This window comes from Lissotriton helveticus, chromosome 11, assembly GCF_964261635.1.
Source record: "Lissotriton helveticus chromosome 11, aLisHel1.1, whole genome shotgun sequence".
NCBI lineage: Eukaryota > Metazoa > Chordata > Amphibia > Caudata > Salamandridae > Lissotriton > Lissotriton helveticus.
In genome coordinates this window covers 590,914,550-590,940,050 of record NC_136072.1, presented here as the reverse complement: position 1 = coordinate 590,940,050, position 25,501 = coordinate 590,914,550, and the positions used below count along the sequence as shown (strand labels likewise).

The 25,501-nt window shown below is 45.9% G+C and overlaps 1 protein-coding gene across 2 annotated transcripts in view; it reads right to left on the bottom strand.

Moving 5' to 3' along the window:
• Nucleotides 1–25,501, bottom strand: part of PIWIL2 (piwi like RNA-mediated gene silencing 2) — a 1,947,029-nt gene that overhangs the window by 940,636 nt on the left and 980,892 nt on the right. For both annotated transcript variants that reach the window (XM_078666379.1, XM_078666380.1), the window contains one exon: nt 13,721–13,861. In XM_078666379.1, coding sequence (XP_078522505.1) covers nt 13,721–13,861 — 141 coding nt within the window. The remainder of the gene's footprint in view (nt 1–13,720; nt 13,862–25,501) is intronic.

Below are 25,501 nucleotides of genomic sequence, written 5' to 3'. Positions count from 1 at the left end.
CGTGCAGATATGCCCTCTGTAATGTCTAGTTCAAACACCAGATGGTACAAGTGAACAGGGAAGCCATTAAAGGTATATGTACTGGGCACTGGTCATTAAGAGACATGATGGCTTCACTGAAAGCAAAGGTGTTTGGTATCTAACAAACACCTCGTATTATTAAACCCACACTGATTCCAGTGATGGATTCATTAATACATGCACTCAGGGGGTACCTTAGAGGTACCCCCTGAACCCTTCTATTCCTCTAGCATGCTGGCTGAGCCCTGCTCTCAGAGGTCAGGAACACTTCCGCCTGCTCTGGCAGGAGGTGTTTACATCTTCTCCAGCAGGATGGTTAGTAAATCAGCATACCAAGGCCAGAGGGTTCAAAGCCTCTGCCACCCTTGATATGCTACCCTGGCATCCCCCAGACCTAGGAAAGCCACCCCCTGGCCTGAGGTCCATTTGGCACCAGGACAGCCAGGAAATTAGTTATGCAAGGAAGCGTGGAGCACACCCAGGTCAGACCCACCCCTAAGGTTAGCTGCCTGATGTGCCCCACTCTAGGTCAATTCTGCAATCTTGGTAATGGCAGAATTGGATGCACTGGGATAGGGTTACGACCACTTCCCACAGGAAGTGGAAGTATAGGGAGAACAGTGACCCCAAGGGTAAGTAGCCAATTTGCAACTGCTCTACTCTCCCCTAACATCCCTAAATTGAGCATTTAGGGGACCCCCTAACTATTCAAGGGGCCCCTAACAGAACTTTAGAGTCACCTGACTAAATCAGAGAAGGCACTGAAGAGCTGATCTACGTGAGAACTGAAGACTGCTATGGACTTTTGGTGCCAAACCCTGCATGCCCGCTCCAGACTTGACTATTGCAAACACCTGACTCAACCTGTAGCTGTGCATCTCCCATAAGCCTCAAAGGGTTGCTAGTACTTCGAAAACAAGCCAGTATTTTCCTTGGAGTGGAGGAGCCACTCTCCTGCAAATTGCAATCGGCAAACACAACTTCCGGTTCCAAGAAGCTGCAGACCACCAGGTCCACCGATGCAGTAGCTGCCAAGGAGGAAGCAAGCTTACTCAAAGTGGTTGGCTCCATTTCCTTACCAAATATGGAGATGCCGGGACCCCTACCAGCCTCCCTGCACCAATACCTTTGGTACTGGACCCCTTGTGGGGACTATCGCTTGTTTAAAGTCCAAACCGGACTCCACCAAACAAAGACCGACCAAGCAACGAGGGCCGCCAGCTCTGAAGAGGCAAGCACAGAAAATGGCCCATCTGTCCTGTTTTGACTTCCTTTGCAAGTTCAGAACAAGAACCGTGACGGCCTACAGTGCACAACGGCCAGTCGAGCAAAACACTCTGCAACCAAGCTAACCGGCCCGGGTCCAAGAACACCGACTGCTACCCCTTGCTCCCAGGACCCTCACAAACTGAGCCCCCCGATAGGATCTCCTGGACTTGTGCAAAAGTCCCCCTTTGTGGCCTATTTCTAGGTGCCCTCCCTATTTGCTTACGGTGTATGGCGCAAGGCTACCACCCCATCTAGCACCTTTGCAACCAAACACTAGGGGAGGTAAAACCGAACCGCTGGTGGAACTTGGGACCATGGTCCCCCAACGCCCCATGACCTAAAGGGAACACTGAAATCCTATTGCAAATACATGTATGAAGTAAATGTTCTTCTATCCATAGGAAAGCATTATAGTGTAAAATTCACGCTTTGCCTACATTGCTAAAAACTGTAAAAGTGAACACTTGAAAATTACTTACCCAATTACGAAGTTCTTGGTGTTGAAATACATATAAACATGCGTGTTATTTTTCAAAATTGGTGTGAATCTCCTTGAGTGTATGTATCATTTATTGACTCTGTGTATGCAACAAATGCTTAACACTCCCCTCTGACAAGCCTAAGGCTGCTCAACCACAGGACCACTAATAGAGCACCTTGGAATTGTTAAGGCAAGCCCATGTCCACTTATAAGGGACACCTGGACTCTTTACACAGAATACTTCTTTTTGGTATACTATATAAAGAGCCAAGTTCCTACACTTTGGCACTAAAATACATGTAAAATACATGTTTCACATATCCTTGTAGTTGAGGCAGATCTTTTTACATTTTGTCAGGAGTTTTCCTGAACCAATGATAAGTGCAGCCCATGTACCAGTGTTAATGTCTTTCTAGCACTCTGCCTGAGAAAGCTACACGGGCAGGTCCTACTGCAATCTGCCATTGACAGATGCATTTGCTGCAGAGCCCAACAGTAGCCTGTCCACCCTTATGGTTAATTGGAGGCCACAGCATAAGACAGAGAGCAGAAAAAAAGTACATTTGCTACTACTATGCCTTCAGACTATATTCTTTCATACACCTGAAGTGACCTCACCTGCATGATGATTAATGAATATTTCTGCAGATAAGTCTAAGAGCATTAACTGCCTCATTGCCCAACCCTTCATCTGTTCACGTTCTCAAAAAAGTATAAAAAGTGAACTTGAACAAATAGTAAGGCAAGCAGGGGAAGGGTATTGGCAAGGGCAGGGTAATGGCCACTATTAAGGCAAGTGTGGAAGGGTCGCAAATCGATATATCGAGGAACCTAAGGTGGCCGCCGCCATTTTCCATAATGATGAGGTGGGTGGTCTAGTCACGCTGCATCCTTGATTAACTGGTAACTAGTGGTGGGATACAACCTGGTAATACAGACTGCTAAAGACCTCTTTTGTTTCCAGAGGGTCCACGGTAATTGAAGGGTGAGCAACACCAACCCAAAGAGGACAAAAGTCAAAAAAGGAAAAGAGAAGTGACGCAACTTCAGGCAGCCATATCCACTGCACACTGACTTATCAAACTTTTTCCTAACTCAAATAACACTATCAAGCCTTAACAAATGGTTTCTGATAAACATCCTAAACCTCCACATTACCTGTGTTGTGTCTGATTGGTCAGCCTGTTACAATAAGGTTCAGCTATGATTTTGCTTTTATTGATGGCAGAGTGCCCACTTTATAACTGTTGTTCAATGCACAGTGGTTAACTCTATGGGGAAAGACAGTGGGGAGGATACCTGTCCAATAAAACTAAGGCCACAGCAGCAATTTAAAGAGAGATGCAAAACAGGTAATATGTAGGAGCACAACCTCAAGCCATTCTAGGACATTTCACTGGGTGTGAGACATTACATAACGGTAGGAGGCAAGCACAGTAGCCATCTTTACCAAGCAAATGTCATAGATAGTAAGTACATGATTCTGGATCTGTGGAGTCTTTAATCCCCAAATGAGTAAATATGAAACAAAGACAGCTCAGGATATATGGAGTGACCCAGAAGACAGAAGCAGAGCTCTCAACTGAAACATCACAAAACAACACTCAAGCCCATGCAAAGCTCTCCAAGCACACATCAAGGGACTCCCGACAGGTGAGGCAGAGAAACATTGGGATGGTGAGTCGTGCTGTAGGCGTAGGAGGGAGAGCAGGGCAGAATGACACGTTAACTTTGTTTTAAACTGCTAATGAAATACACCACTGTCCGTAAGTCGAGTGGGACACTCCATGCATTAAAAGGAATGGGGCAGTGGACAACAAAGGTAACTACTAGTTTCATCTATGATGTTGCACTACACAAGCTATAAAGCTCCAACATACTACTATTCATAAGTCATAGTCAAAAACCATTAGTGTTGGATTTTTGGCTCAACCTCTTCAGAGCTGGTGATAAACTGTTGAGGTCAGCTGCGCTACCTATGCAATGCATCTGATGTGACAGGTTCACCAACAGCATGGGTAAAGAAAATCTGTCTGATGCAAAGTCCGGAAGGATTTTCTTTAAAAGAAAGAAAGATGGGATGCGAGAGATAAGTTTCCTTCGGGTCCAGAGTGTTGTTTTTTGGGTTACTGTAATGCGCAGCGCGCTGACATCACAGCAAATGAACTAGACGCAGATGACACTGTTAGGCGCAGTCTGCTTTCACTTTGATTGATTTTCTGCTGCATAAATCTGCCCGAGCACTGAAGAACATGTGAAAGGAACTGCTAGAAATGAGGCAATGTATCAAGGAAATCCTCCTTGGCTTGGGGATAACAGTGGGACCACAAGCCGGAACCAGGTATCGCCCACTAGACATGGGGTTTGCACCACAAAAAGCCCACTAGACACCAGATAAAATTGATAAACAATAAATTGAAAAAAAACCAGTAGAGGTAGTTTCAGGCCATGCCCCCATCCCAGAACAGTCACAACAATCATTCTGTCCCTCTCTTGGGTGGGGAACAGTTTGGGGTGTGGGGATGGCTGGCCCAGGCATCAGGCTGAGCTCCCAACACAGATTGGGCCAAGCAGTATTTATCCTCAATCTCCCCACATGGGGGGCTCAGTATACACCAGGGATTAGTATTTGAAAAGAAAAAAAACATTGGTTGGAGGTGGCCGATCAGGGCATTGGACCAGACACCCATCCCTAAGGGTCCCACAGTCTCTTACACAGTCACAGTCACAGTATGCTGACGACACCCAGATCATGGTTTCCATCACCCAGTCGGACAACGACTCAGCCTTCAAATTTAGAGCTTGCATGGAGGCAGTATCGCAATGGATGGTACGGAACTTTCTAAGACTGAACGGGGAAAAGACGGATGTCCTGATTTTTGGAGGAAATCAGGATATTTGGTCTGAGGACTGGTGGCCGCCCTCCTTGGGGGACTGCCCTCACCCGACCCACTCCGCCAGGAATCTTGGCGTTTTGATAGATTCGGCTCTTTGCTTCGACCCCCGGTCAACAGAACGGTGTCCACATGTTGTGCCATCATTAGGACTCTGAGAAAGATTGCCCCATATCTGTCCCCTGATGCTCGTAAACAGGCAACAGTTGCCCTTGTTTCCTCCAGGCTTGATTATTGCAATGCGCTCTATAGCGGCATAAATAAGAAGTCTGTCCATCGCCTTCAGATGGTGCAAAAGGATTAGTTACTTACCTGTAATCCTAGTTCTCTTCCAGGGGTATACTCATCAAAGTCATAAGCACTGAATAGTCCCGCCCACGTGCGGGACCCCGGAGCAATAGCCAATAATATGCATATATCCACATATATATATAAATACATATAAATACGCATAAAATAATCATATATATATATAGATAATATGCATATAAATATACATATGCAGCCCACTATAACCATACTAGGCTCAAAGAAAACTGCCACAATAGCCTGTAAAATCTTTACATTTGCTAAATAAAGACATATAAAACACATTATATGATAATGTAAAGAAGAAAACACTGCCTAGGTTTTCTTTGAAACACACAACCTTTATTTTCAAAGGTAAAAACAGGCAGGATCATAGAGGCAGCTTTAGCCTAGATAGGCTGCATTGTAACAACAGAAAAAACTGGCGCCGTGCCTTTAAGACCTCTGAGAGCCTCCAGGCTCCCATCATGCACCACAGGTGACAGTTAGGTCAGTTCTTTTGGACGGCGTATAACAGTGTGATAACTGCATGGGTAACATGTGAAAGAGATTGTTTTGATATTAGTCCGGGGAGGCGGGTGGGTGTGCTTATGACTTTGATGAGTATACCCCTGGAAGAGAACTAGCATTACAGGTAAGTAACTAATCCTTCTCTTCCAGGGGATACTCATCAATAGTCATAAGCACTGAATAGAGTAGCAAGCCCATCCCATACCCTGCGGACTAATATCATGGTCTCTAAAAAATACACTCAAAGATATTACCCAAACAAATTCCTCAGGGATGCTTGACCAACCTGAGCATCCACCTGAGCATCAGAATCAAGGCAGTAATGGCGAGAAAAGGTGTGAACCGAACGCCATGTAGCTGCCTTACAAATTTCATGAACAGGAACATTTTTAAGCATTGCTATAGTAGCAGCCTTTCCTCTAGTGGAATGAGCTCTCGGTCTTCCCGGGAGCTGTTTTCGTGCCAATTGATAACATAACAAAATGCATGACACAATCCATCTAGAAATGGACCTCTTAGATGCAGGCAAGCCCGTATTCAGAGGACCGTAGTTTACAAACAAATGATCAGTCTTTCGAACACTTTTAGTTTTATCAAGGTAAAACTTCAAAACTCTTTTCAAATCCAAAGAGTGTAGAGCTTTTTCAGCTGAAGAACTCGGGTTAGTAAAAAACGTAGGTAGTGTCACTGACTGGTTAATGTGAAAATCCGAGAATACCTTAGGAAGGAATCTGGGATGAGTCCGAAGCACCACTCTATTCGCATGGAAAACGAGATAGGGTTCTGTAGCACAAAAGGCCTGAATCTCGCTCACCCTGCGCGCAGAAGTGATCGCTACAAGAAAGGACACCTTCCATGACAGATGTTGAAGAGAAGCCTTATGTATAGGTTCAAAAGGAGGACCCATCAATTTAGACAAAACCACATTAAGCTCCCAAGGAGGTGATGGAGCCCTCACGGGAGGATACACTTTTCTGAGACCCTCCAGGAAATCCTTCACAACTGGCATTTGAAAGAAAGACCCTTGGGTAGGGGACTTTCGATAAGCTGTAATCGCTGCCAGATGGACCTTAATAGAGGAATACTGCAAACCTGCTTTGGCCAAAGAAAGTAAGTATGGTAACAGTACCTGTTCTTGACCTCGAATCGGGTCATGTCCTTCAGCAGCACACCACAAGAAAAAACGCTTCCACTTGAAAGCATACGTCTTTCTGGTAGAAGCTCTCCTTGCCTCTCTTAAGATGTGCATGCAGTCCTGTGAGAGACCTAGATGTCCGTACTGGACGAACTCAGGAACCATACTGCTAACTTCAGGGACGGCAGGTTAGGATGGAACACTCTGCCGTTCTCCCTCGTCAGCAGATCCGGACAGCAAGGAAGCCTCCTGTGCGGCACTTTGGATAGATGCAGGAGATCCGGGTACCACCACTGGCGAGGCCAATCCGGAGCCACTAGAATCATGTCTGTCTTTGACTTGTACAGTTTCTTGATCACCAAGGGAATGAGTGGAATCGGTGGAAAAGCGTAGAGTAATGTCTCTGACCAGTCCATCCATAGCGCATTCCCCTTGGATCCTCGTTGTGGGTACCTGGACGCGAAGACGCGGCATTTTGCGTTGTCGGCGTCCGCGAAAAGATCGATGTCTGGTGATCCCCAGGCCTGGAAGACATCTCTTATCACTTCGTCTTTTAAGACCCAGTCGTGTGCTTCTGCGAAGTGTCTGCTTAGGTCGTCTGCTTGGACGTTGAGAACGCCGGGCAGATGGACAGCTGAAATTGTCATACCCCGAGCCAGAAGCCACTTCCAGATTGCTTGCGCTTCCAGCGACAGAGGTCTGGATCTCGTTCCGCCCTGCTTGTTCAGATAGTACATCGTTGTTGTATTGTCCGTCTGAACAAGCAGAGAGGGTGAATTGAGAGCTGGAAAGAAAGCTTTGAGAGCCAGATGTACCGCTCTGAGTTCCAACATGTTTATGTGATACAGTCTTTCTTTCTCTGACCACACTCCTTGAACTTGGAGGGACCCCAGATGGGCTCCCCATCCTTGCAGGGACGCATCTGTCACCAGCGATCATCTGGGCATGTCCTCTTGAAAAGGCACTCCCACCATCAGATGACTCCGCTGCATCCACCATCGAATGGAGATCTGCACTGACAAAGGTAATGACAGTTTGTCTTCCCAACGGTCTGAGAACTGGGACCACTGATCCTCCAGTGACTGCTGCAGAGGTCTCATGTGCAGCCTGGCGTTCGGAACAAGGAAGATGCAAGACGCCATGGATCCCAGCAGAGACGAGATCTGTCTGGCCGTTGGTCGAGGATTCCTTAGTAAGACTTGACATTTGAGGCGCATAGAGGATAGTCTCTCCTCCAAAGGATACGCTTTTGCGTCCTTTGAATCCAGAAGTGCCCCCAGATAACGTATCCTCTGTGTGGGATTGAGGATAGATTTTTTGAAGTTCACGTGCAGGCCTAGCATCCGCAGCTGATGTATGCAGAACGTGAGATGTTGCTGAAGCAGAATCGGAGACGCACTCTTTAGCAGCCAATCGTCTAGATAGGGATAGACGAAAATGTGTCTTTTCCTTAGGAAAGCCGCTACGACTGCCATGCATTTTGAGAAGGTGCGAGGAGCTGACTTTAGCCCGAAGGGCAAGACTGTGTACTGGTAATGACTGGTCTGTATGCAAAACCTTAGAAATTTCTGATGCTTTGGGGCGATGGGAATGTGGAAATAAGCAACTTGAAGATCTATGGAGCACATCCAGTCGTTTTGATGCAGAAGTGGAATTATTTGATGTAACGCCAGCATTCTGAACTTTTCTCGCCGAATGAACTGATTGAGGCGCCTGAGATCTAGTATGGGCCTGAACTCCTTGTTTGGACCTTTCTTTGGGACCAGAAAGTATCGGGAGTAAACGCCTTGACGACGCTGTGTCTTCGGAACCTCCTCGATAGCTTTCTTCACGATTAACGTAGACACCTCCTGTTTCAAAAGATGAAGGTGATGGAACACAGACTTTTGAGGAGGAATGGAGAGTGGAGGAGGTTTGAATCTGATCGCATATCCATTTTGCACAATATTCAGCACCCATTTGTCGTTTGTGATGTTTTTCCACTCGTCCAGGTAAAAGAGAACACTTCCCCCCACCGGAGTGGGTAACGGACTCAGGGGAAGCAAGCACTCACTGTTTCTGTTGTTGCTGCTTGTTTCCAGGTGCAGACTGTCTGGAAATACCACCTCTTCCTCTACCAGGACGACGCTGGGAGAATTGGGATTTTCCCTGATTTTGTTGTGACGACCATTGAGGGGTTTTAACCCTCTGCTGGTTCTGTCTGCGGTCATAAGGACGGTATTTCCTCTTAAAGTTGTCCTTTCTCTTTTCAAGACCAACAGCTTTTACAGTATCGATCTCCGTCTTCATTCTTGACATCTCATCGTCAGCATTAGACCCAAAGAGCGATTTTCAATTGAACGGTAAATTCAGAATCCGGTGTTGCGCTTCAGGCTTAAGGCCCGTAAGCCTCAGCCAAGCTGATCGTCTTGCACAGATTCCATGGGCATAGCCATGCGTCGAAAAGTCGGAAGCATCTGCCGCTGCGCTAATCACTTGGTTAGCCACTAGTCCACCTTCATGAAGGATTTCCAGAAAATCCTGCTTGTCTTCTTTCGGAAGTTTTTCTGTAAAGCGAGACAAGGAATCCCATAAAGAACGGTCATAGCGGCCCAGTAAGGCAGAGGAACTGGCAACCTTCATATAGGAAGCAGAAGTGGCACACATCCTCTTTCCTAATGAGTCCATAGTTTTGCTGTCCTTATCAGGTGGCACAGATGAGGAAGCCGCTCCTGTTTGATTCTTACGAGCCGCTGAGACGATGACGGAATCAGGCTGTGGCTCAGACCTCAGAAATAACGGATCAGTGTCCGGTGCTTTATATTTCTTTGCGATCCGCGAAGGAACCGCTCCCAAGGATGCCGGCGTTAAGAATTTGTGTTCCGCCGGTTCCAACAGCCCTGGAACCAGGGGGAGTAAAGGACTCGATGGTAATTTTTGATGTAAGGTCTCGAAAATTACCGTTGTCTTGGCAGTAGAGACAGGCATGTCAATATGAAGTTTAGCTGCACCACGACAGAGAACCTCATTAAACGTAATCACGTCATCAATTGGTGAAATCCTACTCGGAGGGGTTGATGACAATGTTGGAGAATAGTTCCTTTTTGAATTAGTAGACCTTGTGGAAGACCTAGTATCACGTCTTCTCGAAGAGTGATGATGAGACGACTTAGGAGATGGTGAGGCTCGCCTCCTCTCCGATGGAGACTTTCTCGGCGGAGTACGCTCACGTCCCCGTAACAGAGGTGACCTTGATCTAGCAGATACCGGAGATCTGGAACGAGACCTTGGAAGGTTAATTTTTCTTATCTTCCAGTCTCTGATCTCCCCCAGCCATCGAGGCGAGATATTAGCTCCTGTAGGTGAAGGAGCTCTTGAAGGTTCTGGTGAGATTTGCACAATCCTCAACTCAGGTGAGGCAGAGGACTTCCCAGAGGACCCAGAAACCTTAGACCGGTCTTTGGACACCGTTCTAGGCCTTTTTTGAGCAGGAGACGTCGACGACATCCTCTTCGACGTCGATTTTCTCGGAGGTGATCTCCTCGGCGTCGATTTCTCCCTTGGCGGCGATCTCCTCGGCGTCTATCTCTTCGACGATGAGTGCCTCTTCGGCGTCGACGTCAGGCGTTTCGACGGCGATGTTTTTCTCGGCGTCGTGTGCCTCGATGTCGTATGGCTGGGGCTCTTCGACGTCGAAACCTCAACTGCCTGGTTCGACGTCGACGTCATGGCACCTCTCGACGGCGACCTTGACTGGCGCTTCGAGCCTCTCGACGGCGACCGTCGACGTCGATGAGACGACGTCGAGTCCCGCTCCCTTGCAGTCGTAGGCGAGCCAGACCGGGACCGCCTACGCTCATGTCGTTTCTCACCTTGCTTCGACGGCGACTTCTTCTTCGACGGCGAGGGATGCTTCGACGTCGACGTATGCCGCGACGGTGATTTCGACGATTTTGAACACACAGGTACCTTGGAAGAAGATCTGTCCCTCGAAGTTGAAGGGGAATGATGTTTTCTCTTCTCCCCTTTATCCTTGTGCTGAGAAGAAGGCTTCCTAGAGTGAATATCTTCTCTTCCACTCACGGTTTCTCCTCTGTCATGCAGGGCCTGAAGCCTGCTCTTCTCTCTCTCTCTCAAAGTCCTACTTGAAAGTTTGCTGCAGTGGTAGCAAAGTTCTGGCTTGTGAGAAGAAGGTAGACAAGCTACACAGACCGAATGAGGGTCTGACTTGGCCATTTTTTTACCACAGGCCGGGCACTTAGCAAATAAGGCCGGCATTGTGACTGAAAAAATAGCCCAAAAACAGTAAAAAATTGTAGAATTAGTCAGATAATGACTAAAGACGTTGAGTAAAGACGAATTTTTTTTAGAAATACCAGAAGGAAGTGAACAAATATCACCAACTGGCAAGCTCAATGCTCCAGGATCCTCACAGAAGGAGCCGGAAAAAAGAACTGACCTAACTGTCACCTGTGGTGCATGATGGGAGCCTGGAGGCTCTCAGAGGTCTTAAAGGCACGGCGCCAGTTTTTTCTGTTGTTACAATGCAGCCTATCTAGGCTAAAGCTGCCTCTATGATCCTGCCTGTTTTCTTCTTTACATTATCATATAATGTGTTTTATATGTCTTTATTTAGCAAATGTAAAGATTTTACAGGCTATTGTGGCAGTTTTCTTTGAGCCTAGTATGGTTATAGTGGGCTGCATATGTATATTTATATGCATATTATCTATATATATATATGATTATTTTATGCGTATTTATATGTATTTATATATATATATATATATATATATATATATATATATGTGGATATATGCATATTATTGGCTATTGCTCCGGGGTCCCGCACGTGGGCGGGACTATTCAGTGCTTATGACTATTGATGAGTATCCCCTGGAAGAGAATGCTGCAGCCAGGATGGTCCTGAACCTTCCAAGGCTTGCGTCTGTAATTCAGGCCAGGAAGGATCTCCATTGGCTCCCAATCCATTCCAGGATTTCCTTCAAACTCCTTTGCATGGCACACAGGGAATTCTTTGGACTGGGTTCCGAAGGTATCAGGTCTCTTGTTAGCTCCTATACTCCCAGGAGAACCCTTCGCTCGGCTTCTAAAAATCTGCTTTCGGTTCCCAGATTTATGAGGGCGAGGTGGGGAGGAAGAGCTTTGTCCACCTTGGCTCCCAAGTTATGGAATTCTCTCCCTCCTGAACTATCTAGTCAACCCTCACTGGTGAATTTCCGCAAACTTCTAAAGACCTGGCTCTTCTCTCAGGCCTATTAGTGGCCATGCATTCGGTACTCTGAGACAGCACGTTTGTTTGTTCTCTGCGCCTTGATGCCCATTGGGCTAAGTTTGCGCAATATAAATCTCCATTTCATTCATTCTGCCCCACTTTGAGGCCAGATTGGGAGGGTTTAATGCCAATCTGCCTTCAACACTCTCACCAGTTGTCCAGAAAAGCCACGAGGCACCGTTAAATACGAGTAAAATATAGGGAGGGGGCAGTATGCCAAGGCATCAGGTCTATCCCCCACTCCTACAGCCTCAAGTCTGTCTGTCTCCCTGGGCCCTAACACATCCTCAGCCACATGCAAGCAAAAGAAATCTAGATTCTTTTGTGAGCAGTTTTGACATATGTCCTGGCACAGAGGGGATTCATTCCAATTTCCTTTCACTTGCTTTGGTGAATAGCAGCACTATTTGGACTCTAGCCGGCAACTGGGGAACCCTACAGATCCTGGCCATTTCTGAAACTTAGAGACTCGGACGAAACCAGGATGGTGTGGACCCTGCTTCGTTTTCTTATACAGAATGGCCTGAGATGTCAAACTTGCCTAAATCATGCACTTCCCTCAACGAAAAGTTTCAGAATCTGAGGATAACCACCAATTCCTACCACAAAGGGTTGCAACACTTCTCCCAATAAACACGGCGCCCCACTTGAGTGCCTACATCACCTGCAACACTTTGGTACCCAAAATGCAACGTGAAGGCATAAAACTTTTTGCCATGAAAACAGACTCATTTTGGAAATATGTAAAGCTGTGGTAATTGGGCATGGCAGTCACCAAGGGAAATCTACAAAACCTAGACTTTTCAGAAATCTAGACAATGAGGAGAGTTCATGGTGATGTGAACAGCATTGTTCTCACAATGTTATCTTAACCCAATTGCCAGGCATAACCTCAAATGTTTGCTAATGCCATGCATGTTTCTCACAGCTTTGTGAGGGAACGTTCCAAAATCTGCGGAGATCCTCAATATTCCTATCAACAAGTGCTCCCACACTTATCTCGATATAAATGATACCCCACTAAGGTGGAAGGGCTCATCATACACAACAGGATCTGACAAACCAGGGACCCTGCAAAGACCATGTTGACTTCATATGGTCACAGTTTTCATTGGAATATCATTATAATCTGCAGCTGAGTTGCTGGATGTGGGTTTCACATGCTTTTGGACAACCAACAAATACAGTATCCCTGTGATTAGAAGGGTCTGATGAACGTAATGGTATATTATTTCTGTAATTCGGCCTATGGGGCAAAAAATTACAGATGAAAAACTTGTTACCAATTGCTATCATTTCTACTTAATTTCCATAACTTTTATTTTAACAAATAGTCTCTTTTGGAAAATTATGAGCAATCTATATAAAGGATGCTTTCCCGAATTTGGAATTCTAGCTATTTTTCGGAAACGTATAGTTGTCCGGATTAACTCATGGGTTTAACCACTGATTACAACACAAACTGCAGGTAGGTTGAAATAAAAAAAATAGGGAAAGTAAACAAACTCAAAAAAAAAAGGCTCAGCACCTAGTAAGCTTCAGGAGCTGAGGGGTAACTACTCAAACTAATTTTACATGGGCTTTACAATAAGTAGAAGCACTGTATATGCCAATTTAAAAGAGAGGTTGCTATTTTGATTATAACAAGGGCTCCGATATCATAAAAAGTAAAATGCAAGTATGCACCATTTCATCACCCCGACAAATCCCACCATTGTAGTTCACATTTGCTTTTTTCTTTAATTAATCTGCCTAAAATCCTGGTTTCGTGCCACCGATTTTAGTTTACAATACAACTAATTCTATAGATGAAACAACTTTGTTACCTTGTAGACATCCTCATCTAGGCGAAGGCCCCATCGTGCCATTTCAATTCGTGTACCTTCACAACTTTCAATCCTCTTCAAAAGTTGTCTCAAAGATATGTGATGTTGCTTTGGACTTAGGTTAATTTGCTGTGTCAGTTCCTTAAAAAAAGATAATAGTTTATGGAACAATCAATAATAGTTCCTCAAAGAAAAATTCCTACATTGCTTTGTGACATGTCTACTGATGAACTCAGACTGTGCCCAAAGATTGCTCCTCTAGTCATTCAAACACCACACAGAAGCCTTTAATCCCAAACTTCAGAAACCAATTACAGGCCCCTCTGCTAAACATACAAACACCAGAAGAACTAGAGATCCATCCATTGAACATTTCAATACAAGACAAGCTAATGACCTTTGATTAACAAACAAACACAGTGAATATTCCGCTAAAGCATCTAAACCTACGAATGGACAAATAATTCCCAAACTAGGCAGGAACCAGTGCCACTTTCATTAAAAGCACAATAGAAATTTCACATTCACTAAGTGCTCAAAAGATTGGCAAATTATTTGCGTATTTCAAGAACTCACAATACACTCTAATAAGGAAGGAAACACCAAATGGTGTTAAAGGATCAAGTTGTGACAATATCATTTTAACATTCCAATGGTCATGTTATGTATTTGTTTCAGGATAACCTGTTGAGAGTAAAATTAAGTCAATGCTCAACAACAGTATAAATTAAACTATATAAACACATTTGTCCCTTAAAAAATAAGATTCTAAAGGTTTCATCTAAGAAACTGAGCACGTTTAATCTGTTGAGACATACCATTCAAGATAGGTTCTATGGCGCAATGCAAACGTTTTTATATCCAAACAATAAAAATTACTGTCTACATCTACATCATGTACAACTACAGTGCACAAAGGTTAAAGAAATCATAGATCAGTGCGAAGAGGGAAAACATAGAAAAATGGAAATCTGTCTCAGAAGGCAGCCGAAAGCGCTTCAGATAAGCAGGATCTGGATAAATATACTAACAGCGAGACAGACTGAATAAAGCCAATGAAGATATGGCAGTACTAGATGTAAAGGATTGGATTTTAGCTCAATACCTTATCCTTTTCACAATCAAGGTTTTAGTACTTGACTGCAAAACCCCCACCTGACACTGAATGTCCTACATACTGCCCCCCACAAGCTCCTGCTTCCATGCTTTCCTCTAATATTGCAGACAATGGCTACTTTGCTTTAAACAGGGACAATGATATGGTTTGAGCAAATTTTAACCGAAAGCTGGCATCTCCTGATCGTACAGACTTCAACCTCTTAAACAACTTTGACTTTTTTAAAAGCCACTTGAGGAATTTTAACCCGCTCACCACTCAGGTCACCTATGAGTCACCATATTTTCAACATCAGACCTCCCTCTGGAAATTGGGACTGGGCTACCTCTGATTTGATCAGATTACCTGGAAGTCTCCTTCTACAATAAAGTCCCTAAATTCAAGGCAGTAGCCAAAGTAAAGTTCCAAGTCTCCGAAAGAAACAGAAGGATTGGATTTTCAGCCAGCAACTGTGCTAATTCTTCAGTTCTTAAGAATGACCCAGAGCCCAGAAAGTGCCTCTCATATTAATTACTTTAAGGTTTTAATAAACATCCAATTACCCTGTAATATGCTCTTGTGAACCAGCTGTTAAAGACCTGAGAAGAGGTGACCTCCTGTGAAAGCTAAACGGACACAAGAAGCTACAAGACTCATTTTCCTGCAACTGGCCAGTGGCAACTAGACCGGGACTGTCCCCCCCTGTTGGCCTCTATTTGCCACCCTGTGATTCTCTAAGTGCCTCCCTCTGACATCCTGGGCCTGGGCTTTAAACGTGTATTTCTGTGGTGGATCTGGACGAAAGTCATAAGGTAAAGTCTTTGACCAGGATGAACCAGCACTCCATTATGGCCAGAGACATATTGCGCCTTGACCCTGTTTATGGGCTATAATTGGCATCATGTGCTTCCAGGTTCTTCTATTTAAAACTTTAAAACTGCATTTCTCTGGGTTCCCATTATTAGATTTGCGTCATTTTGTTTAATTACTTCATTTTTGTAATTTATTTTAGTATTAATATTGTTTTGCATTATTACTTGATCATTATTTTAGTAATTCATAAATACGTTACACACGATCCCTAAGACAAGCCTGTCTGCCTTGTGCCACAGCAACCAAGGGGTTGAGTTCAGGTTTATTTAGTGACTTTAAGGGTATAAGCTGACAAGGATTGTGATTATTGCCTAAGGTGGGTACCTAACCCCCCCAGAACTAATTAGCCAATTTCTTACAAATGTAACTTCTTTTGTAGGGAGAGATGGTACCAAGTCATCTTCATATTTAGTTAGTTTTTTTGTTTTTCTCTCTCTCTCCCCTCTTTCCTATGTGTCCCTTTGCATCCGTTTTCCTCTACTGTGCCACTCTCTTTCTCTCTATGCAGTGTTTGTGCTATTTGCTTTGTTTGCTTACATTTGTTGGCCCGGGAGCACCTGCTGACTTCACCTAAGAGCATTAGAGCGAGGCAGGGCAGCCCCAATGTTCGTACTTTAAATTTTGGTCTGCTGAATACACGCTCTCTGCAGTGCCATAAGCTGGAGGTCTTTTCATTATTGGAAGACGGAGAGCTAGATGCTCTCGCACTTACCGAAACCTGGCTGGAGGACTGTTCGGCGCCTGATTTAGTGGCGGCATTGCCAGATAACTTTTTGGCACTCCATGTCAATAGGGAGGGAGCCAAAAAAGGAGGGGGAGTAGCCCTCCTCTACCAGGACCGTCTCCACGCCGAAAGGTTTCTATCCGAAACCAGGGGGGGTGCAGAGATTATGGGGGTAAAACTCAGGCAGGGGGCGGCCTGTCTGGTGTTCTTGGTGGTATATCGTCCGCCTTGGGCTTCGCCTGATTTCCCGGTTCTTTTTACAAGATTAGTTCAGGACCTGCGTTCACGATACGATAAAATGATTGTTGTCGGTGACTTCAATTATCATTGGGAAAAATCCCCTAAAGAGGGGCAAGCACTTCAAATTGAGGAAGCAATTCTTTCCCTGGACTTCACTCAACAGGTGAGGGGTCCGACACACGAGAAGGGACATGTGCTCGATCTAGTCTGGACTACTATGCCAGTCCAGGGCGCTGTAGAGATCTTGCCATGCGCTTGGTCAGACCATTTTCTAATAAAGGGCAAAATACTTTCGAATAGCCACCTGCCTAAGTCGGGGGAAGGTTGGAAAATGGCGCGGAAGTGGAGAAACTTTGATGGGGATAAAATGGTGTCTCTTCTAGAACAGTCTCCCCCAGTAAAGGAGAAGAACGACAATATTGATGCCCTTTGTGGTCATTTATACCTTAAATTGGGGAGAGCCATTGATCTGGTGGCACCCCTTCGTAGGGTGAAGAAGGTGGAGAGAGGAGCTGGGGCTCCTTGGTACAATGACTCCCTACGTGACATGAAACGTGAGGTGAGGAGGAAAGAACGGGCATGGCGGAAAGAATATGACGCCACTGCTAAGAAAGAGTATAGGTCATCATTAGCGTCTTACAAATTAGCCATCCAAACTAGGAAGGCTGCTTTCTTCGAGGAAAGAATAGTTGCAGCCAGGAATCCACAGAAGGAAATCTTTCGGGTTCTGGCGGAGCTCAGGATTAACAAAGAGCAAAGCACTGAGTTCGTGCAGGAGGATTGCCAGAGGTTCCAGGACTTTTTCGTGAATAAGATCTCCGATATTCTGGGTGAAATTGCTGCAACTACACCCCTCGAATGTTCCTGCCCACCCGACCATACTGCCCCACTGGACATCATCCCGTTAGCTGGATTCCCCTTAATTTCGAAACAGGAATTATCCACAATCACTGGCCGAGTTAAATCCGGCTCCCTGATGGATCCATGCCCCCCTGAAGTGTTTAAGCTGGCATTACCAGGCATCGAGGATGAAGTTTTGCATTTGCTGAACACTTCCCTCTATACAGGACAGGTTCCTCTAGCTTTCAAAGAGGCTCGCCTGATTCCGTTATTAAAAAAACCTGGGTCAGACACAAAATGTTTAAAGAACTTCCGTCCCATTTCACAGCTGCCTTTTTTGGCTAAGGTGGCCGAGCAGCATGTGTTGGCTGTGCTCTCAAAACATCTAGAGTGCAACAACCTGCTGGAGGCTAATCAGGCAGGGTTCCGTGCTAATCATAGCACGGAACTAGTTATGCTATCAATCCTGGACGAACTGAGGAGTCGGGCTGATAAAAAAACACCGAGTGCCCTGGTACTATTAGATCTCTCCGCGGCCTTTGATACCGTGTGTCATGAACAACTTCTGTCGCGGCTGAGATCTTTTGGTATCGGGGGCTCTGCTCTTGCATGGCTTACATCTTTCCTGCAAGGCAGGACACAAAGAGTACAGTTGGGGGACCTGCTTTCCACCTCCGCACCCATCACCTGCGGGGTCCCACAGGGCTCTGCCCTGTCGCCCTTACTCTTTAATGCCTACTTACAGCCACTAATTGCACTCCTGAACAGGATGGATTGCTTAGTATACAACTACGCCGATGACACCCAGATAATCATTCGGCTGGATGATGGTCCAGGAGCGTCTACCAGGCTGCAGGACATACTTAAAGCCACGGTTAATTGGATGTCTAAAAACTCCTTAAAAATTAACCCGGACAAGACGGAAGTGTTGCCCATTTCCATCACGGGCAACCCCTGGAACGAGAAATTCTGGCCTGTGGAGCTGGGTGTACCACCGAAACCGGCGGCCGCAGTGAAAAGTTTGGGCTTGTACGTGGATGAGAAGCTCTCCATGGGAAAACAAGTCTCGACGGTTGTGGGTACTTGCATTGGCCTGATGCGACAATTGAGAAAAATTTCAGCTTTACTCTCATTCTCCACCTTGAGACGCGTGGTCTCAGCCATAATTTTGGCTAGGCTGGACTACGGAAACTCCTTGTATATAGGGCTTCCCCAGCGGCTGCTGGATAAGCTACAGGGGGTAATGAATGACGCTGCCAGGCTGATTTACAAAAAACCCAGGACGGCACACTCGTCCCCACTGATGCAGGAGCTACACTGGCTCCCGATTCGGCAGAGGGTTGCATTCAAAGGATTGTGCATTGTACATAAGGCGCTATATGGCAATGCACCAAAATATGTGAAATCTCGCCTATTTCCCTACACGCCGAGCAGGACTTTGCGCTCGTCGGATGCTACCTTCCTTTCTCAATCTCGTTTTAAGTTGACCACGATGGGGGGGCGTGCCTTTTCCAATACACTCCCTGCTCTGTGGAATAAATTGGCCCCGGAACTAAGGAAGGAATGCAATCTGTTAGCCTTCAGGAAAAAATTAAAAACGGTTCTGTTCAAGCAAGCATGGAGCAGCTCTTAGATGTACTGTTAAGATCATGTACCTGTCAAACCTTACTACGCAATCTGGACAATCAGCGCTTAGAGACCCCTGTGGTTATAACGCGCTATACAAATTAAATAAATAAATAAATAAATAGGTCCTTTTGTATGTCTCTATTTGCCCATGAGTGAGCCATTTGCTGTGCCAGTAAATGTGCTTTGTCTGCTTACTTTGCCCATCATTTTGCCATTTGTTTAGCTATTTGTTTTGCAAGATTGTCTGTGATTGTGCCATTCGTTTTGCCATCTGTTCTTCCCATGTCCGTGCCTTTGTTTGTTTCTCTTTCCCCAAGATTGTGTCAGCTGGTTTCGCCAAATTGCCCTTCCCTGCTGCCACCTTCCAGGCTGCCTTTCCAGCCCTCTCTGCTGAGCCTCCCTCCTTCCCACCACTCGATACCTGATCTTCGCACCTCCAGATACTTTCCGCTCTCACGCAATACTCCCATCTGTGCCCCATGCGCACTTCCCCTCCCAGGACCTACTTAATGGCGGCTGCAGTGTGGATGAGCAGTGGATGCGCGCACCGGGCGTACCACTAGCGCGGCAAACTCAAGCCCATCTGTGCCCGTCCATGCCTGGTTCATGCCCATGGACAGGAACCCTGGTCTCACCCCGCCACACCACTACCCTGCCACGTTATTCTACTCTCTAAATCCCGGCCGATGCTCACCATTATGCTGCCACAACACACACTATGGAAGGAGCTTCCACCTGCACCCCCTTCCGCTAAACTTGCACCACACCCATCCCTACAACAACCTAGAAGTCACACCAAGACCACCGAACACCCACCCACTTTGAGACACCCAAACCACCTGCCACCCACACCATACTCTTTACTCTCATGAATGCTCCTCAACACCCACTCGCTCACCAAACATACGAGGGAAAGATGGCACCTACTGGACAACGCTGCCCCGGACCTTCTTTTCTCATGGAAATATTGCTGACCCCAGCATCAACACTCAACATCGCCATGGTCATCCATGCCTGAAACAAGATCGTCAGGTAAGAAAGACAATACAGGTCCAAAGGAGGAATTGCCATCATCTTGAAGGACTTCATCAGCTGTGCCACCTCCGCAGAAACTGGAACGAACTATACGGAACACCTTAAATTTAAACTGCGAATGGCAGCCATCTTTATCCTGAGTGGACCCCTGGTCTTCCGAGCCCCTGGACCTGGCACAAACTTCAACACCATCATAAACCTCCTCATACCGCTATTTATCTAATCAAGTGCTAACATTCTCATAGGAGCTCTCAACTTCCACCCAGAAGAGTGGACTGTACCCACTCAGTGGCACTTCTCGAAAACCTCAGACTCACCTAACACATATCTGGCCCCACGCACAAGACACAAACTAGACCCGGTATTCACTTCACTCAAGGACATCATGGTAAATGCACCCACAACAACCACCTGGACCATCCATGCCATAGTTAGTTTCAAAATGAACATCCCTCACCCAAGACAAACAACTAGGACAGGCCCTGCTCGCTAACGTTGGAACATCAGAGGTAGATTAGGCTCCCAGCCTTTACAAAAACCAACCAGAATCAACAGGCAACCTATCAAGCAATACTCTAGTCTCCTGCAAACAAAGCCAAAAAACTAGTACACAAACGGAGGCTCGATGGTACAAGGAAGAACTGCAGACAACTAGAAAGGAGGTGGAGAGCCAGCCGAGAAGATTCCACCCTGAGGTGCTACTACCAACAAATATCGGCAACCAAGAGGAAGGCCCTAGCATAAAGCATCAACACCAGCTCCAACAGCAGTAAAGAAATGTTCAAGATCATTAAGGACTTCACCGCATCAGCAGCGACCACCAGCAAATCCTCCTAACTCGAAAACAGTGCAATTACTTCTTGGAATTCTTTTGCAATAAAATCACAGCCATGAATTACAACTTCGAATTGCAGCTGCACCCTAGCAAGCCAACTGATATTGGACAAAGTAAACACCTGTACCACATTGAACACCATCACCATAGGAAAAAAACACAGTAATCATGAAGATCATCCACTCTGGGACCCCAAAAGACCCTGCCTTCACCATGCTTTAACAAAGGCTCCACACCAATCAGCCAAGCCCTCAACCCCCACCCTCAGCACCTCCATCAACACAGCCCCTTTTCCGGAAGCCTGCAGCTGTCCAAACTCTCCTGAAGTAGCCCTTACCAGATGCAGGCAGTCTTGCGAATTACCAGACGTTGTCCTTCGTACGATTCCCAGTCAAAGGCCTAGACGCCCTGCTGACTAGCAATCAGTATTCAGACTACCGCACAGAGATAGCCTTTATAGCAGCAACTGACAACATCTAGATGATCTTAGACAGAAGGGAAACCACTGCCCTCATTCTACTCGCTCCCTCATTGACTTTCGTCACAGTCCCCACCCCATCCTGTCAAAACAACTATTCAAGACTAGTATCACAGGGCCTGCCCTCCAGTGTATTTGCTCATTCCTAATGGAAGAACCCAGGCAGTCAACATGCAGACCTGCCCGTCTGCTGAGTCCCACCGGGGTGCTTGGTCAGCCAGACCCTCTTCAACATCTACATGAGTCACTGGCCGTCATTTAAGCACACAGGATCAACATATTCACCTATGCCGACGTCATGCTGATATTTTCCATCTCAGACAAAACACCTTGCAAAAGGAACAAGGAGACTCTGCTTGGTGGCATGCGGACCTAGGACCCACTGCCTGCCCCCCCCCAGCAAAAAACAAGAACCTTGGGAATATCATCAACAAAAGCCTGGATATGTCTGCCCAGGTCATTGACATGCCTGCTTTCACACAGACCATAAGAAAATTCTACTTGCGGCTTGCGAACAAAATCAGAAAATCGCTCTACACAGGAATCAACAAGCAACTCACGAAAACACTACAGACCGTCCAGAATGCTGAAGTCAGACTTGTCCTCAACCTCTCACACCGGTCCCACATCACACCTCACCTCAAGACCTAAATTGGCTCCCTATTCACAAGCACGCACAGTTCAAGCTCCTCAACCACATGTACAAAGTACTTCACAACACAGGCCCAGCCCACACAGACAGCTTCATACATTATAACCAACATTCCTTGCACCTCCGTTCTGCTGGATTCTTACTAGTACATGTCCCACACACACAAAGGCAGATGAGGAAGCCTTTTTGTACATCACTCCTAAACAACATCCCCCAGGGCATCAGAGCCTCCTCCTTTCTTCTTATATCCGCAAGAAGCTGAAGACTTGGCTCTTCAAATAAGTCCCCATAGGGCTACCCTAACTCACTTGTGAAGCACTAGGATACCCTCATGCGTGATAGTGCGCTACAAAAATAAACATAGCATAGCATACATGAAAGTAGATGCCCAACAGTTCGAAAGCTACCAGCCAGAAGAATGGGTCCAGAGACTTGACCAATGTGAGCATCTTGAATTTGACTTTAGGCAAAAAGGTCTTTAGAGGGCATAGATCTCAAATGGGACTAAGAACTCTGTCCTTCAGTATGAAGAAATAGTGGGATTAACAGCCAGGCTCTAATTCCTAGGGCGGAACTATGCCTATGGCTCCTTTGGCCAATAGAGCATATACTTTGTGATGTAAGATGGATGGCTGCTCTTTTAAAAGACTCTCTGATGTGGGTGGAAGATGTGGTGGGTCAAAAAGGAATGGCAGAGTATAGCTGAGTTAAATGATCTGAAGGATCCACCTGTTGAATGCTATATTTTGCCACCACTGGATGAAATGTTTGATCTTGCTTCCCACAGAGTGGTTGAGTGCTAGTCAGGGCAAACTAAAGCAGCTTGGAGGCTGAAGACACAGGGGACTGGGAAATTCACTAACACTGATGGGCTAGAGTTTGCCTGCTTCATCCCTGCCCGACAAGGCTGCGGTGCCGCAGTGAAGGTGATGGGCCTTGGAGTTGATGGTGAGCAAAACCTCTGGAGTAGCCTTAAAAGGGGCAAAATTGCTGCAGGTACTGTTTTGCAGGAGGTGTATGGCTGTGGACTGGCTTTCCTCGCAGTGCTCCAACACTGAATTAACCTCGTCAAACAGACTTAAGTAGTCGAATGGCAAATCCATCAAAGAGACATGTATCGTTAGTGAAGTTGGTGGATCTCATCCAATTGTGACGCAGAAGTACCACACTAGTGCAGAGAGCTCTGTCCCTGCAGCCGAGAGCCTCCAGTCCAGAACAGATAATATATTTTTCTGCATCCTGACCATCCTAGATGGTTTAGGCAAGGTTGGCCCAAAATTCCTCAGAGACGGCCAACAAGATCTCAACAACCATGTCCCATAAACGTGGTAGTACCTCCCCAGTAAACAGCTAGCATTTACTGAATAGAGGGCTAGGCTGGCCGAGGAAAACATACATTTGATTCGCTTTGATCCTTTTCGACTCTATCTGGGGAAGATGTAGGGAATTAATTGGGGTTTACCTTACTAGTGGAAGCCTGCACAACCAGATTTTTTGGTGTAGGGTCAAAAATTAAGGGTCGCCAGGCTTCTTCTGCCTGTGGAGCAACCAGCCTGTTTGCTGGTGGACAGGAACAAGGCTTAGACCAGGTGCCATTAAGGTGTCAGTCAGGGATTCATTGAAAGTTAGTAGTGACTCAGAGCAAGTCTGTCCAGGTTGCAGAACTTGTTTCAATACATTAGTTTTAACCTCCATTGGTGGCAGCTGCAGATTTAAGACCTCTGGTGCCCACCTCATCACCACAGCAAAAGAAGCACTCTTGTCTGTTGATGTCCCAAGGGCAGAACTCAAAGGGTCTAATCCACTGGCCTGCAGAAAGTCTATATAGATATATTGTCATCATCATAGTGTGGGGGAATATGATCGCTATCATCTCTAAATGGTGGCTGAACCCTGATCAAAGTCCAAAGTGTTGGGGTGCGGCTCAGAGGTAGAGGCAAGGTTCTGTCTCCGTCTGATTGAACGTGGGCCGGGTGAGTCAGTACGGCTTTGTGGTGTGACCTTGGTTGGGCCAAGATTAATTCAGCTCAGAGTGGATAGGTCTATTGGGTCAGGGTCTTCCTTTGGTGGCATCGGAGCCTGCCTCAATGCCAAAAGGAAAGCTGTGGAGTGTGGTGCCAGATTGGAAGCCAGCTCTGATGTCAGAGAGAAAGCCAGGATGGGATCAGGAGGCAAAGACAGTACAGAGGAAATACTAGCCAACTAGGGGCCTCAACAAACTCTTGGAACACAAAGGCACACCAGAGGGAGCTGGAATAGTGCCAAAGATTTTTAACATGCACTTTTTAAACGCCTTAAGCTGTAGTGACATCTCAGACATCCCAGGAACTCGGGGTGCATCAGAATGAGTTGTGGAATAGGATCCTTGCAGAGGACCGTGATCGAGAGGAAGAGGAGCCCTGACATCCTTATGACTTTTTCAGGCTAGCAGCGGAGGGACTAGGATGAATCCTTCCTGGTCTTCTTGTTCTTTTGCTTTGAATTACTGGAAACATTGGACTGCGACAAGGTCTTATCATAGAAAAATGTTGGTACACTCGACTTTCAAGCATAACTTCCATGACTTCCTTCTGTGCTTGGCGATGTACAAGTTAGATTTGCATTGCCTATCTCTTTGAATTCATAAAAGCCTACTCCTCACAGGACTTGAAGTGGTGCCCAGAACAAATCAGGAGAGAGACACCTCGTGGTGGTCTGTTTTAGACATTTGTTTGGGACAGTCCAACAGGGTTTAAACCATGCAGTTTTAGGATGGGACATTGCTCCCTTGCACACTAAGAAAAAGTTGAATTTTGAGAAAAAAACTCATCAACACTATCCACGAACGAAGGCATGAAGGATAGGATTTGACGTTGACATGAAGGAGTGACGCTTACATGTGGCTCCATCATCACTTCAAGTGTGGAGCAGAGTCACACGACACTAGATACCGGCCTGCAGGAGCAATGCTCTTTTCATCTTCTAGATTCAGTCTGGCACTTGAGGATATTCTAAAAATAGAGGAATCTGCAATTAGAAGTATCCATCAGTTACTCTGCATGCTTGTTTAATACAGTAAAAGTCTAATTTCTGTTTACAAAAAAAAAATTACTGCTTAGGCAATCTATTATTTGCGGGTGACACTTGTGATACCTAAGATGCACATATTAACCTACATAACCTAGAAGATCAAGCTTTGATTGTTTGAAGCTAGAATGAACTGAAAGTACACTTCAAAAAAGGAAGCCATTGAAATCTCAGTGAGCTTAAAGTATCAGGTTTCTTTGCAATGACTGTGTCAATACTTGTTTCAAGGATTGCCTAGTGCCCTTGAGATGATGAGGCCCAGAAGAACTGACTCGGCATCAGGGTAGGCCGAATCTGTAGACAATGGTTTAGT